Source organism: Argentina silus, assembly GCF_951799395.1.
Source record: "Argentina silus genome assembly, chromosome: 22".
Classification (NCBI taxonomy): Eukaryota; Metazoa; Chordata; class Actinopteri; order Argentiniformes; family Argentinidae; genus Argentina; species Argentina silus.
This window is the reverse complement of record NC_139676.1, coordinates 9375290-9392262: the sequence shown is the minus strand read 5'-3', so window position 1 is coordinate 9392262 and position 16973 is coordinate 9375290. Positions and strand designations below refer to the sequence as shown.

Here is a 16973-nt window from a genome sequence, read left to right as displayed (position 1 = left end):
ACACACACACACACACACACACACACACACACACTTTATTGTCCTCAAGAGGGATTACATAAAAAGTGACTGACACACACACTTGCACACACGCACTTGCACACACGCACTCACACACCCTCCCACCCACACACACACACACACACACACACCACCTAACACACTTCCCTGTGGCTCCCCGTCTCTAGGTTGTCCCAGGTCACAGCCCCAGGGCGGTCAATGGCCTACTCAGTCCTCCACTGGAGGACCCAGTGAGAGCCAGCCAGAACTCCCTGTGCGACATGCTCCAGGAGAAAGAGAAGAAGACCAGCACGGGCACAGGCACGGGCACCAGCCTGGGCATAGGGGGCTCAGGGGGGTCAGCGGGGGGAGCAGGGACGGGGGGAGCTGCCATGGACCACTCCACCCTCATCCCACTCCGGTCGAAGAACTTCAGGGAGAAGAGTGACGTCCATTTTGTGGACGTCATCAAAGAGGACAGGTAATGGAGTCTGGTGTCCTTGATTATAGATCCGTTATCCATACCCTAGTCCAGCAGTTGACTCGTGGGGTCCCCTGAGACAATCGAACTAACCTCTATGATTTGATGAATAAGACACAAACATGTTTATTTCGTATGAAGAGAAATATTATCTGTATGCTTATTGTTTGGGTTAATATCCTACCAATTAGAGCATATTTTAGGCGATTACAATACACTTGGATGTTATCATTATTATGTGTTGGCATAGCCCGCGGTTAGGGAAATGATTGATGTGAATTTAGGGTCGCGAGATCCTCTTTTTAGGGAATCAATATCTTTGTGATTTGTTAAGGGAGAGCAAGGCTACCTACATGTTGCTTTTACCAATCCAGCTTTAGTCAGATCAGTGATCACCTCAAGGGATCAGGGAGGGAAGGAAGGGTTAATTTCTGAAGTATCGGGAACATGGGAACTGGAAACATGGTTACTGATGCTGCATTCAAGTGCTCCTCAAAAATAAGATCTCTGAGATCTCAGAGTTAGGGAGCTCAACGCTAAATCTTATGCTAAATCGTGGTGGGAAGCTCTGAGTTTCCGAGGAGCACTTGAATGCACCATGATTGCTGAGAATAAATAGCATATTTAACCCGCCATTGAACCCTTCCTATCTGTCCCTGACTGGCCTGTCGTGGTTGCAGTCTGATGAAGGACTACTTCTTCAAGCCTCCCATCAACAAGCTCAGCCTCAACTTCCTGGAGAGGCCCCTGGAGACTGCCTACCGCATTAGCTACCAAGAGGAGGTACACATGCACACTCACTCACACACACACACACACACACACACACACACACACACACACACACACACACACACACACAGACACACACAGACACACACACACAGGCTGCATTTACCACAGAACCATAATTAGCTAGCCTCCTGCTGGTGCTTCTGAGATATTGCAGCTCAGATTGAACTGGTCGTTGATAACCCTAACCCTGTCTGACCCTCTATCTCTCTCTCTTTTTCTCCTCTTCACCCCCCCCCTCCCCCCCTTACTCCCAGGTGGAGACCCAGGCCCCAGTCAAGACCTTCGCCAGCCCCACGTTCAGCTCCTTCCTGGATGTGCTCCTCTCCTGCTCCGTCTTCTTCGCCCTCACCCTCGCCTGCTTCCTCCCCCCCCTGGTCACCATGGAGACGCCTCCGCCCCCCGCCCTGGGCCTGGCCACCGCCGCAGGCCTGCTGGAGCTGGTCGCTCTGGTGCTGTCCATCCGGTACGGAGGGAGAGAAGGAGGGAAGGAGGGAGGGAGAGGGGGGCCTGCTGGAGCTAGTCTCTGGTGCCGTCTATCCAGTAGGAGGGAGGGGGGGGGGAGGGAAGGAGGGAGGGAGATGAAGTAAAGGGGGGAGAGAGAGCAGGTTCAGTGGACAGTGATCAGATTACATGTCCAATGGGGCAGTTTGATTAAATATTGTCTAATGATTTTTTTTTGGGATTAAATGTCTAATGTTGCACCTCCTGTCCCAGTATGACGTTCTGCCTAGACAACGTGTTGGGCTGTACCCAGACCCTGCTCAGGGTGGGCTCCGGCTGGGTCCCGCGCCACCTGATCGGCGCCGTGCTCGTGTCACTTCCTGCCGTGATGGTGTTCTCCCACCTCACCTACAGTCTCCACCTCTCCATCCAGGTGAGGGAGGGGAAGAGGGGGGGGGGCAGGGGGGGGGGAGGGGGAGGGGTGGGGAGGGAGGGAGGGGGGCAGGGGGAGAGAGAGGGGAGGGCAGAAGGGACGGGAGTGGAGAGGGAGGGGTGGGTGGGGTGGGGAGGGAGGGGAGGCAAGGGGGGGTCAAAAGGTGGATGGGTGTGTGTGTGTGTGTGTGTATGTGTGTGTGTGTGTGTGTGTGTGTGTGTGTGTGTGTGTGTGTACGTGTGTGTGTACGTGTGTGTGTACGTGTGTGTGTACGTGTGTGTGTGTGTGTGTGTGTGTACCTACCCCCTCAGAAGAGGGCCAGCTGAGGGACCCAGGATGGTGAGACTGCTGCTGGCAAGAGGAGCTGTTCGGCTGGGGCTCATTAGAAACAGTCAGAGCTGGTAGAACTAGCACCAACAGCAACCGTAGAAGGAAAAGGGAGAGGGGGCTACACTTTTGGACCTTGGCGAGAGAAATGTTGACATTCTCTCTCTTTGAGTCCATTTTGTGGTGGAGATAAGAGGCCCTAGTTTGGGCAGCAAGCTAAAGCAACCGCACTCAGAAGTACTATGCTACTTTGAGCCGATGCCATATCTAGTCCAGGCCTCCCCTCTCTACGACAGGGGAGGCTGGTGGAGGTAGAAATCGGAGGACGGGCTTATTGTAATGCATGGGATGGAAATGAGAAATCCCATGCATTACAATGAGCCTGTCCTCGGATGTATGCCTCCACCAGCCTCCCCTGCTCTCTGATGGCTATCCTAACTCTCGAGTGTTTTCAAGCTGTGCTGTTTTGATATCTTGTTTTTCAAGGATTTTCCCGAGGCTTCGTTCCTTGAGGGCAGTCAGATCAAAGTCGTAATCCTCCGGAGAGCAGTTAATTAGTTATGGAGTTTTTCCCTTTGAAGATGTTAGGCACCAATCACAGTGTTGGGGGAGATCATGAGAGAGAGAGAGAGGGGGGAGGGGACGAGGACGAGGACATGTGTATAGATCGTTGGTGGAGAGACGTGTGATGCTGTCATCGTTAGCCCGCTCTGAGAGCACACATCTGGATGCTAACTACTCTACTGGGTGATTGTGTGTGTGTGTGTGTGTGTGTGTGTGTGTGTGTGTGTGTGTGTGTGTGTGTGTGTACACTGAAGTGTCTTGAGCTTGTTCTGTGTCAAGAGCGTGTCAACTTCATAGTGTATTTATGTTCACATCAAGTATATTTCTGTGTGTTAGTATACCAATACTTATACTTATACTTACTTATACTTATTAACTGTTTGTTAATGCCTCCCCCCCCCCCCCCCCCCCCCCCCCCCAGGTGACCATGTTCCTCTGCTGTGCCATCATCATCGCCATCATCCAGTATTGTAACTTCTGCCAGCTCAGCTTCTGGATGCGCTCTGCCCTGGCCACCATGGCAGGCGTGGCTCTGCTAGTGCTGCTCTACAGCCCCCTTGGCAGGCCAGGGTGAGGAACTGCAGCCTGTCTGTGTACACTCAACACTCAACGTCTGGAATTCAGTTCAATACAACTTTATTCATTCCCTCGGGGGGCTTCACATTCACATACAGTATGACGGCACTGTTTTCATCAATTGGCAGTCTTGTAGAGTGTGTAATCACCCCTCTGTACCAACTGACACCGGTCCTCTTGTCTTTCAGCTCCGGTAATGACAGCTCTCCGGCTCTCGGGTGAGTGTCTCCGTGGAAACGGAGAATTCGGATGGATGAGTGACATTTAGGGGGAGGGGGGGTCGACGGGAACGAGGGCCCTCTTTTATGTGTTCATAATTACAATCCCCCCCCCCCCCCCCTCACACTCTCCTCTCACACTGAGTGTGGCTCTCGCCACAGTATATTTGCATGTAAATGTGAGCTAGCGCTATGACTCAGACAGCTAGCGCTGGCTAGTCCTTTTAGACCAGCCACAGGTTAGCGAGCCTCCCGGCTGGACCAGAGAGACTTGATGCAGAGGACGGGTTTAAGCTACAGAGTGGAAATGAATGGAAATGTATTCAGCGCTGATGAAATGTTGTGTTGGTTGTTTCGGTCGCTCAGAGCAGAGGCGTTAGGGTTGTTGTGAAAGCTTAAGAAACACAGTTGACGTACAGTAGTGGAGTTTGCATGGTGAGATGAGAGTGGGTGTGGTTCTTATCAAACACCATTGTTTATCATAATCCCCTTCCCTCTTACCTGTCTGTCTGTCTGTCTGCCTCTCCTCTTTCTTCCTCCCTCTCTCTCTGTCTGTCTCCCTCTCTCTCAAACCCCTCCCATGTTATCTCTCTTTCTCATTGTCTTCTCCCCCACACCCCTCTCTCTCTCTCTCTCTGCCTCTTCTCTCTTTTCCTCTCCATTTCACAGCAGCAACATGACTAATCTGACTGGTGAGTTGTGGTCCACTCAAGAACCCGGTCCCGGTCCAGACCCGGCGGTCCCTAGACCGTCAGACCTGCTGGTCCCGGAGGCGGTCCTGGCCTTCTTCCTGCTCCTCCTCCTCGTCTGGTTCCTCAACCACGAGTTCGAGGTCAGCTACCGCCTCCATTACCACGGCAACGTGGAGGCCGACAAGCACCGCATCAAGATCCAGAACATGCGGGACCAGGCCGACTGGTTGCTGGGCAACATCATCCCCATCCACGTGGCGGAGCAGCTGAAGGTCACCCAGAGCTACTCCAAGAACCACGACAGCGTGGGCGTCATCTTCGCCAGCATCGTCAACTTCAGCGAGTTCTACGAGGAGAGTTACGAGGGCGGGAAGGAGTGCTACCGCGTCCTCAACGAGCTCATTGGCGACTTTGACGAGCTGCTGCGGAAGCCCGACTTCGCCAACGTGGAGAAGATCAAGACGATCGGTGCCACATACATGGCGGCGTCGGGGCTGAACATGCGGCAGTGCGGCGACGCGTGGCACCCCCACGCCCACCTGAGGGTGCTGTTCGACTTCGCCCTGGAGATGATGGGCGTGCTGGACGACTTCAACAAGAACATGCTGGGCTTCGGCTTCAAGCTCCGCATCGGGTTCAACCATGGGCCCCTGACGGCGGGGGTGATCGGCACCACCAAGCTGCTCTACGACATCTGGGGTGACACGGTCAACATCGCCAGCCGCATGGACTCTACGGGCGTGGAGTGCCGGGTCCAGGTGAGCGAGGAGAGCCACGCGGCGCTGAGCGGGTTGGGTTTAGAGTTCGACTACCGCGGTACCGTTAATGTAAAGGGCAAAGGTCAGATGAGGACCTTCCTGTATCCCAGGAGTGGGGACAGTGGGCCCGGGACGCAGCACCGATTGGCCGTTTCACCATCGGTCCAATCACAGGTGGACAGCAGTAAGGGGCGTGTTTCGCCCACAGGAGAAGGCGGGGCTAGTAAGACTTCTGCAGCTGTCGCTAAGGCAGCAGCTCCTCCCTCTTCCTCCTCTTACACTCCTCCTTCCTCCTCCTCTTCCTCCTCCTCTTCCTCCTCTTCTGCCCCCCAAACCCAAATGAGTGCTGTGGGACCTCCAGGACTAGGGCCAGAGCCAGGCCCAACCAAGCCCACAGGGGTGAGGGCAGAGGGGTACAGAGATGGACCAGATCTCCCTGGGCAGACTGGGCATAACCCAGCCACGGACCCTCACCTCCCTACCCCTACCCCAGACCCAGAGCCTAGTGCCCCCGTGGTACACCCTGTGCCAACTGAACTAACAGAGGAAGAGGAGGAGGAGGAAGAGGAGGCCGACGAGCTCACAGGGCTCAATGAATTCTCGGTGCGTCTCTGATTTGCTCTCTCCACTCCTGTAGCTGGTCCTGTGGCTGTTTGTGACTGCAGTCTCCCAAGTCTGTCACACAGAAGGACGTCCTAAGAGAAAGCTGCAGTATGGGCTCCTCTTGTCTCTGGACACACACATACACACACACACACGCACACACACACACGCACACATGTACACACACGCACACAGACAGAGAGAGAGCTGTGGTGTTTCCCTCACCCTCTCTCACCCCTCTGAACCCAAACCTACACAATGAAACATGGCTACAGAGACACTGCCATTGACCTGTAGCTAAGCTACAATATGAGGGCTCATCACTTTTCTAATGGGGGGGGTTGCTGTGTTGAGCACAGTGAGACACAAAATGGTGGGAGGGGGGCCAGAGGGTGGTATGGAAGGAGGAAGGCTGGAGGTTTTTGCCTGTTGTTGTTGTTGTTGATGTTGTTTTTTCTTAAGCTTTTCATTGGTTGATCAAGTGCCTTCAGGATTAGAACTGAGAATGAACAAGATATGAATATCGAACAAAACACGCAAAAGATTGAAACAATCTTAGCATGGCTGTCATTTTTTTTTTAAACGTAGACTACGGATGATGCTGTGGTTCTTACTCCAAGTTATTATTATTTTTTCAATGCAATTATTTGTTATGATAACACCTTTATTGTTTGCTATATCATTTTGTTTTCACTTGGTGAGTTGTATTATACCTGACCTAAGGGAAATTCGTTTTACGATTGAGACGTGCTACTGGAGGATCATGGGTAGAAGAAGGGAATTATGGGTAGAATGAGAGAAACACAAAAAGCAGTATTATTTAAGTATTCTGCTTTTAGACAAGGGCTCATAGTAGGCCTATAGTATTCCAATGTGCCACATGGTCCCAATACACTCGGGCAGGCTAAATAGGGCTACATAGACTTCTACATTTTGAGTCCAGCTTTTTAGGCATCTGACAATGAAACTAGTCTATGGAATGGTAAGCACAGGTTCCTCACAACCTTTCCAAGGCCACTCTTCAATGGGACAGTGATTGGCTAATCAAGCTTCGTCTCTGCCGTGCTTACTGAAAAGTGCACTCGAAAGCACAAATTTGAATCAAGTAAAGGGAATGTAGCCTAGTGCAGGAAGTGTAAGGGATGATTTGGTTATTAAAATGGGAAGGCACTTAATACTTTGAGACTGTGAGTGACAATCAACTAGTAAAATAGCTATCATCACACAGACTAAATATCGCAGTTAAACTTTGTTAAACAGGGTTCTTATGGATATGCCAGGGATAAGATTGGCTGCAATCGACATTTGGACAAGATTCATACACAGCTAAATGGAACTCATTCAACTCTAATGTATTAATATGTTTTAGCTCATGTTCATTTCCACAGAAACAATCGTTTTGACTGTCACCAGATTCAACCAATAGCTAATCATAGAGCTAGTCATGGTTGCCTTTAGCTTTGCGACATGCTGGTTTTAAGGGTGGGACGTCTGATCGTTTATCCAATCACAGCCTCTGCATGAGAGGGGGAGGGGCTCTACTGTATTAATGTACTTAAAATGTGCCACTTTAATTGAGTTATTGTTATCTGGGTGCAATGCAACCTATTTTTTGTTGTTGTCTTTGAGTTGATTTTTTTTTGTAGTGCCTAAAAAAGTATGACAAACCGTGTTCTTGATTTTCTTTGAATTGCAGAGTTTTTGTATGACATGAATAAGGAGGAGGAGGAGGATAACGATGATGAAGATGATTGTATGTTTGAGGAAATGGTGCGCCTTGTTGTGCAGTTCTGACCGCAGCTCCTGTTTGAGAAAATCTCCGTCTTGCTCTCTCTCTCTCTCCGTCTTTCTCTCCCGGACTGATTTGACTGAACCATGTATGAAGGGTGGTGGTGTGCCCACGGTGTCCTCAGTGCTGCTCTAGTTTCTCTCCTTATTCCCTCACGTTGCCTTTTTTTATGAGTTTTTTTACGATAGCTTTTTCTATTGTAGGATTTACCTTTGGCCCACTTTTGTGTCTTACAGTTCAGCCTAAGGTGTGTGTGTTGCGTGCGAGTGTGTGTGTGCGTGCATGCATCAATGCATGTGATTTTTCCCAGCCTTTTTGACTGAGGATAGAGTGGGTGAAAGTGTAAGTTACCCCTTAGAGCTGAGCGAAGGGTAGAGTAGAACCTGGGTAGAGTAAACTGATCCTAGGTCTGTGCTTTGGGGAACGCTGCATTGTGTAGCAGGGAGAACCAATGAGAGCTAAGCCTAGCCCTCTGAAGCCCATCCATAAAGGGGCCTCAGTTCACTAATAAGACACTTTTCAGTTCAATAAGACAGAGATAAATGTATAACATTTAACATGAGCACCCCACATGAGATCTTTAGGACTCATAACAAATCATAGTGCCACTGGCAAGTCAATGTGCCAGATGTGCACGATCCAATTTCTGTTTCAATTGAAGTTTTAGTCAGAACATCATTTTTGTTTACGACTCACCACCAATATTCCAGTGCCTGAGTCTTTTTTTTTTTTTATGTCAGTGTCCTTGTTTTGACTTTTAATAGCTAATTAGTTAATCATGCCTTTTCAAGATTGTCTTTGTGTTATGCAATATTTTTGCAAAACATTCAAGGATTATTTCCTATATCTAACTCCACACACATTTGAATTATGAATCTTAAGCACTGTGGATATTTGAATCAATATTTGTTATAGATTTTTATTCTTCATCACACTTGAAAAAAAGCCATATACTTTATTGTTCATTTTGACACGCAGACAGTATTTAACATTATCTTTTGATATGTGATTGGCTCAGTGTTTTTGTTTTGAATTATATTAGTATTTATTTGTGGTAGATTGGAGGTTTTTAAAGTTTTGACTCAAAGGGCCCAACAATCCTTGCCTGGTCCCAAATGTGTGTGTGTTGTCTCTATCTCATGCCATATGTCATGAAGATGATAGTCAGAGGAGTTGGCTGAAGCACATCCAGAACTGGAACCAGGTGACAATAAGTCAAGTCTGAGGACTAAGGGTTTACAGTCTCTGAACGGGAATACCCTTAGTAGGGAGGAAGGTTGGGGCTGAGGGGGAATGGGCACACAACCCCCTCCTACAACACACACCTGAATACCTGCATCACCATGGAGAAATATGAAGGGAATAAAGAGTACAAAGGTGACCTGTGCTCTCTGGTTATGAGATCGAGGAAGAAGGTTGGGGGGGTGGAAATGTTTAGTTGGGTGTTTTTCACTCCTTTGCTATTACTGTGTGTGTGTGTGTCTGTGTGTGTGTGTCTGTGTCTGTGTCTGTGTCTGTGTCTGTGTCTGTGTCTGTGTTTCACCCTCATACAGTGCTTTCATTGATCTCTTGCTTTGTTCCGTTTTCCATTGAACCTTGGTATTTCTTGTCTCCAAGTCTTTTGTACTTGTGCCGAGCAATTGAGATATTTTGATTATGTTATTCAATTGGGAGACACATCTTTCACAAATATTTGACATCAAGGGTGCATACATAGTCAGATAAATACATTATGTATTGAACCAGTGGCTGAGCCGGTGTGTCTGCAAAATAAATCTATACTGGACAGTCACTAACTTAAAAAGGTGAAATATATCTGAACATTTCAATTCTTCTTTTGTTGAGGAAATAATATAATTGAACAATTCTTTCGAAAAATGAGTGAATTTGCGATATTTTAGCACACCTAAAGTCATCCTCGGATGCAAATGTCTTTCACGTCACATTTGAACAAAGCATATGAAATACGCCAAAGAGTTTTGTTGTTGTTGACCTGTAGAGAGTTTTTGTGTTATTTTTTTTTGTTCATTCTAAATCAGTACATGTGCTATTTCGTATGTTTGTTATTGTGCACATTATCCAAGTATCATTTATAAACACATGAACATAATCTGTATACATTTGCACAAAGCACTCACTGTGTATGTACATAATGCATAATGACACACATATATGATTTTTGTTTTATACTTGTGCATGTGGCAGATTTTGACGTTATGAAAAATTATGAAAAGGAGTTTCTGTGTGTATGTCTGATTGTGTGAGTGTGAGTGAATTATCTACCTATGATCTTGACAAACATATTGCAAAACTTCAATATTTTCAAAGGTATCTACTGTATATTGTACTATCTTGTTAGTACAATGACAACTTTTAGACACTCCTCCGGCATTGTTTAAGATCTCCTCAGCAACTACAATATACTTTTTGCAAGTTATATGACTAACACGTTTGCCCTTGCTAATCTTATTTCTACGCCTCTTTTTTGAAATGCACTGTTGCGTGTTGGGATGTGGTACAGGTAGACCGCATACCTTTTAAAGGGCAGTTATGATTTTCAGATATGTTTGTGGAGGATTCTATTTTTTAGAAGAGTTATCACAAATCACATAGACACACTATTGCACGTATGCTCCATTCTATTCAATCTTGTGTGACTGACTGTACCTCTTCTACATGCGTTTTCAATTGTTTGCATTCACTTTTAGATTTTTGCTCACTTTATCATGATATTGGAGAATATATTTTGGTTAATTGCAGATGTTTTACAGTCGAATCAGAGAGAAGATAAAAAAATTGATTTGGTGACAATATTCGATACTCCAAGTCCTTCATGGTATGCCACATCCAACTGCCATGCTATCGTATGTGGTTATGCAAAGATTGGGAGTTGAATGTGGGGGTAGGATGGGAGAGAGCATCTTGTGCCAACAAATACTCAAACATGAGTTCACAAGAGGGACACAATGTTCAGGTACAGAAATAAAAAGGAACAAAACTTGTCTTTATTTGTGTCATCCTCATTCAACCTATAGGTCTAATTTCATGTTGTTGAGTCCTTACGTCCACTATAACTTGTCTAACATATTGATGTGAAGAATTGTGTTTTCATTACCAAGTTAAATCATTGAAAGAATATGTGAGGCGGTGTGAGGACTGATATATAAAGGCTTATATCGCCCCTAGCGGTATTTTAGTCAAACTAAATGACGCACGCCGAAGCTTTTACATAGGTTTACGTAGGGCGTGATTGCACGACCCCTCCCCCTCCACAGTCGATCTGGAAAAAGAAAAAAAAAACTTTTTGTATCGAAGGAATCAACAGCCGCCATCTTGTCGTGGCTCGGAATTAGGATTTCGGTAAAGCACTATTTTTTATTTAGAAACCGAGCATCCGAACCGAGGTTTGACGGCATCCTCCCCCTCAAAACGAAGTACTTTCATCGTTTCGGAGATATTTTTTGCGAAACAACGGGCATTCGATCCCTGTTCGTCGGCTAGAAAAGCCCCGTATATCTGATTTCCCTTTCAGAGTGCGGCGCTTCAGCCCCTATCGCCGTTCGCAGCAGTATTGTTTACCGGGGGCAACCGGAGAAGAGACAGCGACTTACCGACCATTTTGCTAAAATATATCATTTTTATGCAGTTGTGCATTATTATGGAGCTTCAAATGATTTTTGCATTAAGAAATTTGACGTCACAAAAATTGCTTGTTTGAAGATCCAAAATTAACGACTTGTTGACAGGAATGCAACAATCCATGTGAACATTTTTTTTTTAAATTTTGACGTTGAATTTTTTGGAAAAATATTTTTATTGGGGTAATTTAACGATATAATGTGGGTGTTGGGTGTTGGATTATCATGGGGTGAATGGCGGTGGCGAAGCGGGGCGCTATTGCATCTTTTTTGAAATTCTCACTCTGCTAAATTACCCAGTTAGCTAACGTTAGCGAGCTAACTGCTTGCTAGCGTGTTAGCTAGAAAAAGGTGGAGGTTGTCAGAACAACTTTTTCTGTCGCAGGATTTCCTTATTTTTTTTCTAATCCATAATCAGAAACAACTGTAAACTACCACAATGGCTGAAAACCTGCTCGATGTCGGACCTCCTAACTCAAAACGGCCGAAGCTGAATTCACCTGCGCTGTCAGCTTCAGATGGACCAGGTAAAGGCCCTCAATCGATCTTCTTACAAACTAAGTTAACAAAAAATATATACTTTCTATGACAAGTTGGTTATCAAGCAAGGTGAGATTTTGGGTTAACTTTCCATCAAGGCAGGCAAGTTAACGTTACAACTGTAATCAACTGGCTGGCCATGCACTAAACAACTTTGGTTGTCAACGTTACTCGCCATAGCTAGCTGTCAGTTGTCACATGTCGCTGGAAACCTTAGTTTCAAGGCCAGGGATGAAGTTTGCGATCTTGCCCGTGTTGCCAAGTTTTAGCTGTCTGGGCACTGCTGCAGTAACGTTGCTGACTGCACAGGCCTACCTGTCAAGATGCTATTGGAGTGAAGTGTCAAACAGCAACCTCTCCTGATGACGTAGCAAGTTATCGGGACTCTTGGCTGAAGGGGTGTCGTCCTTTTGACAGATATTTGCTCTTAGATATGAAACTTCACTGCATTCCTGAGTGTACAGAAACAGCCCCAGTACCCTCGGGCACAGTATTGCACTCTTCTGAATGAATCCAGCCGTGTTGTGTGTCTCAACTACTTTGGTCTGGCTTAATCTTGGCCTGTTTAGGAACAAGTCCAACGTGTAATATTAGCCAAGCCATATCCTCAGTGAATGACTGCCATATGCTCATTCAGTTGCGTGTAGAACCAGTGTAGTTGTGGACATGCCATGTTGCCTGACTGACAGACAGAAAAATACCATTTATATCATTCTAGATTACTGTCAGAGTTACCGGACCAGACTTGACACAGTTGTTAAACTGGCCTATATGCCGTTTTTCTTAGTATTTGATGGTAACGCATGATGCCCCTTTTTAGTTTAATTATATTGAATAGCCATGACTAGGTGAAATAAGCTGAGTTCCTACAACTGGCATGACTTTCTTCCCCTCCTCCCCATGTTCCCAATCATGATGCATCACGACACCCTCAACACCTCATAAGCCGCTGTTGAGCCCCACATGCTCTCCAATTGCAATGTTCACCCAACAGGCCTGCAGGGCAGTGCGTAGCATCAGCAGTAAATTACACCAGACAATGGGTCTGAGTGTCGGCGGTCCAGCCTGCAGCACCTAGCGACATCCCCGGCTCTGACTTTTGGCCTCTGCCTTCTGCCTCGGGGGCCCCAGCTTGGGTTACGCTGCTCCCTTTGGTGAGGGGCTTTTTGGTGTGTGTGTGTGTGTGTGTGTGTGTGTGTGTGTGTGTGTGTGTGTGTGTGTGTGTGTGTGTGTGTGTGTGTGTGTGTGTGTGTGTGTGTGTGTGTGTGTGTGTGTAGTGGAGCGAGGGGATCTTTCATTGAAGTGTGACGGAGCAAGCACGTGCCCCCTGTCACCCCGATTCAGGCCATCTGTCTCCCCAGCAGGGTCCCTGCCCCCCCCTCCACCACCACCACACACACCCCTAACCCCCAATATAAGCTGCTGCCTATAGGCAGCAGGGGGTCTCAGTCAGGACAGGCAATGGCTGTGGTAAGCCTCCTGCTCTGAATCTCAGTCAAGTCATAGTGATGGGTCGGTCGGACCTTTGGCTTGCTTGGTTTGCGTCAATTGAGTTAGTCAGATGTCTTATGTCAAGTCAAGACAAGTATAGTTGATTTTAAAATTGTTGGCTATATTCTTTAATTTTTACTTCAATGGAGTATTCAACACTCCTGTCACAGATTATACAATATTAGATACAATAATAACAGTTTTCACTGTAGAGCAGTTATGAAGGGCTGATTAAGTTGACCAGCACCAGTACGTCAGCCACCTTCAGTGACCCAGTATTTAGAACTGTTGCGTCCATCAAGGCATTCTGTCCCGTTGCTTTAACGAGAGCCTCATCCCTCCCACCTCTCCCAGTCAGCATGCTGCTGCTCGCTGCCTCCCCAAATGGCACATTTAAGACCCACCCGTCAGACAGCGTTCGTGTATGACGCATCCACTAATGGAGCCATTTAGGTTTGTGCCTGCAGGCGAGGAGAAAAACCCTGAGAAAATGGGGCTGAAGGGAGAGGGAGCCGAATATCCCATGGAAGGGGGGGGGGGGGGGGGGGGGGGTCACCTCCCTGCCCCCCATCCACCCACCCACCCCAAGAAACCGCTTATGACTGCGTCTTTTTGCCGGCTGAGCCTACATTGTCTAATTGGCGGTTTTAAATGCCACTCGCCTCACACATTTAAGCTTGTATATAGCCTGTAAGCTGTGTCCCCTCATTTTAATCCAATCTGTCCCTATTAGCAGATATTGCTATTTTTGCAGCTCCCACACGCAGCTGTCAGTGGTAATGTTTATAAGGGAGGGATGGAGAGGGGGGGAAAAAAACAAGCTGTTGTGGCTGATTTGGATGCAGAGATGAAACGGTCTCCCCCCCCCCCCCCCCGCCCCCCATCTCCCCCTGACTGGTAATGTGTTTTTTGTCTTGCATTGCAGCAAAGCTAATTTAGTTAATTACAAAAGCGTCTATAGATATCAGTACACGTCGTAATGACGTCACGCATGGATGCACGCGACTTTGGGATGCAAGACACTGATAGGAATCGTACAAGCTAGCGTGACGGAAACACACTGGCTTATACTTGGTTGGATAACTGTCGCTCAACACCAGTCACAACATTGAACATGAACATTCTGTTTTCGGATGACATACATTTTGTGAAAAGTATTTTAGATATTATATTAGATAGCTTATCAAAAAGGAATTTAATCTAGCTGCCGTTTTAACAAAGATGCTTTTAACTTTCGAATTGCAGTTCCAGTTGCTAACTACAGATTTCTAGCAAAGTGGCTAGCTTGTCAGTTGAAATGATGAATAGATGACAAATGCTTGATTTAGCAAAGCTTTATTCTTTACAAATAAAAAGATTTTAGAACTTTACTGCACGTTCTCTGATGCTTCAGTCATGTACCTGCGACAACGGTCGCAATGACAGGGTCAAAGTTCAAATTATTTTATACACTCCAGCTCTTAGCTCCACAAATGAATTAACACCAACTAAAAATGCCTCACTGTATTAGGTAACAACAGATACCCAGACATGTGCAGTTTGCTGTCAGGATATTGTTTTTTCATTTAGTTCACTACAGCCGACGTCTCGTATAAGAGTGGGGTATTTTGCTACCAACATGCGTGCGCATCTTACTTTAAATTTTCAACATTTAATTGCGCAAAAGAGACTTGTTCTGTAACCAAGTTCTAAGTCCCCCAAATACCTGTAAAGCACGTTAAGATCAGTTTAAGTCTTGCATGAAGGATTCTGGAAGGAGCGGTCCGTGAATAGTTCTCGCTCTCTCCAAGCTTGACATCTGGATTTGCAGGGTCATTACCCCTTAACATCTCTGTGCTCCAATGTACGCTTTCAATCCTTTTGATTTTCCACTCCGTCCAGGAAATATAATGTCAGTGGAGCTACCAAGGCCAGCTCTGTGTGTGTGTGTGTGTGTGTGTGTGTGCGCGCATTTGTGTGTATTTGTTATCCTCGATGTGTTCTATAAATGGATAGGTGTGTGTGTGTGTGCGTGCATGTGTGCCGTGTTAGAGAGAGATTGACAAAGTTGTGTCGGGGAGGGAGAGAGAGGGAAAGTGAGAGTGTGTGTATGTGTGTGTGTGTGTGTGTGTGTGTTAAAGTAAGACATGCTTGAATGACTGACTTCACTGGCCGTAACTGGGCATGAAGGCGCCTGGCTGCTGCTATGCTGTGCTCCACACTGACAAAACACTGTGCCACTCACAGGGGCTGTAAGCCTTGCAATATCAGAGACATGGAGGGAGAAGGAGGCGTGGAGGGAGAGAAAGAAAGAAAGAGAGAGGGAGGGAGAGGGAGAGTGAGGGCGATTGAAAGAGGGAAAGAAGGAGAGGGCTGACAGAATAGACCAAGAGGGGATGCAGGGGGGGAGATAGGGAAGCAAGTGAAGGTGAGGGGAAACCGGAGGGAGTGAAGTCCAATTGATCAGCCCAGAGAGAGCGAGAGAGGGCTCACCTCAGCATCATGTTGCAGCCTCAAGCTCCCTGTCTGAGCCGTGGGCCGTGGCAGCTGGACTGGTATGCAGTGTCTCTAGTGTTGTCCCTGATCTGACCACACTGCTAGAGACTCCCCCCTCTACACTACTCTGCAACTAGTGTACACACAACGCTGCCTCAGCACTCTGTCTACTGTCAGTTAACTTGACACCTGATGTATTCCTTCCCTTGAGGTTCTGGGAAAGACCCGCCCCATCTTTCTTTCGCTGCTAATTTTAGCGTTGAACTGGACTTTCTCGTTTTCCCTCTCCAAATGTCCTCTCCCCATTGGCCAGCACTCATGGGTGAAATATATGGTTTTGAAGTTTTTGAATTGCTCCCAAATAGGCTGGTATCGTGAATAATTTTCAAATTATAAACGACCAGGCATATATATTGATCCACGTTCCTCTCTTCACTGTGTCTTCATCCAATGTAATCCTCTGTCAGATTCTGATCGCAAACCCTCTTGTTAGACCAGAGTGAAGCCGACAGAATTAACCCATTAAGTTCCTTGGAAGTGTTGTGTGGTGGCTGAGATTCCCAGCCCTAAGTAGTATGAGCCCCCCCCTGCTGTCCCCCGGAGCAGTGAGTGAATGCCCAGGCCAGGCCTGGCATGCTGTGCACCTGTCCCCCCCCCCCCCCCCCCCGTCCCGTCCCCCAAACCAACCTAGACGCTCAGCCCTGAGACACGGTGCCGTGACGGACAGCAGTGGTCTGGGGCTACCGGAGCTGCTTGGGCTATTTTTAGCCTAATTCCCAGACTGGAGCCATGATGAAAGAAAAGGAGGGGGGGGGGAGAGAGAGAGAGAGAGAGAGTAGTAAGGGGGGAGGGAGAGAAAGAGTTGTAGGCGAGTCAGTGTAGTGAGAGAGGGTATTGGGGGAGAGGAAAGAGAGGAGATGGCGGGGGGGAGGGGGGGGAGAGAAGGAGTTGAAGAAAGAGCTAGGGGGAGAGGGAGAGAGAGCGCAGTACCCCCCCCCCCACACACCACCTCTCGCTGTCGGGGCTCCCCCGACTGCATGGCGCTACCAAACCAAAACAGTGCTTTGCGTTTTGGCCTCACGCCAAGGGCCTGGGGCCACAATCTCAAGAATGCGTGCACGCGTGTGCGTGCACCCGCATATCGCCTGTGGT

The 16973-nt window shown here is 47.5% G+C and overlaps 2 protein-coding genes across 4 annotated transcripts in view; both read left to right on the top strand.

Annotated features, from left to right (window-relative positions):
- LOC310821377 (adenylate cyclase 9) overlaps positions 1-6237 on the top strand; it is a 23458-nt gene extending 17221 nt beyond the window's left edge. The window contains exons 4-10 of the mRNA XM_083693396.1: positions 189-481; positions 1162-1264; positions 1531-1739; positions 1991-2150; positions 3463-3611; positions 3806-3835; positions 4508-6237. Of these exons, the coding sequence (XP_083549522.1) occupies positions 189-481; positions 1162-1264; positions 1531-1739; positions 1991-2150; positions 3463-3611; positions 3806-3835; positions 4508-5900 (2337 nt within the window). The 3' untranslated portion in view covers positions 5901-6237. The remainder of the gene's footprint in view (positions 1-188; positions 482-1161; positions 1265-1530; positions 1740-1990; positions 2151-3462; positions 3612-3805; positions 3836-4507) is intronic.
- Positions 6238-11002: 4765 nt separating this feature from the next.
- The window catches only part of crebbpa (CREB binding lysine acetyltransferase a), a 32226-nt gene continuing 26255 nt past the window's right edge, over positions 11003-16973 (top strand). For all 3 annotated transcript variants that reach the window (XM_083693884.1, XM_083693885.1, XM_083693883.1), the window contains exon 1: positions 11003-11842. In XM_083693884.1, the coding sequence (XP_083550010.1) occupies positions 11755-11842 (88 nt within the window). In that variant the 5' untranslated portion in view covers positions 11003-11754. The remainder of the gene's footprint in view (positions 11843-16973) is intronic.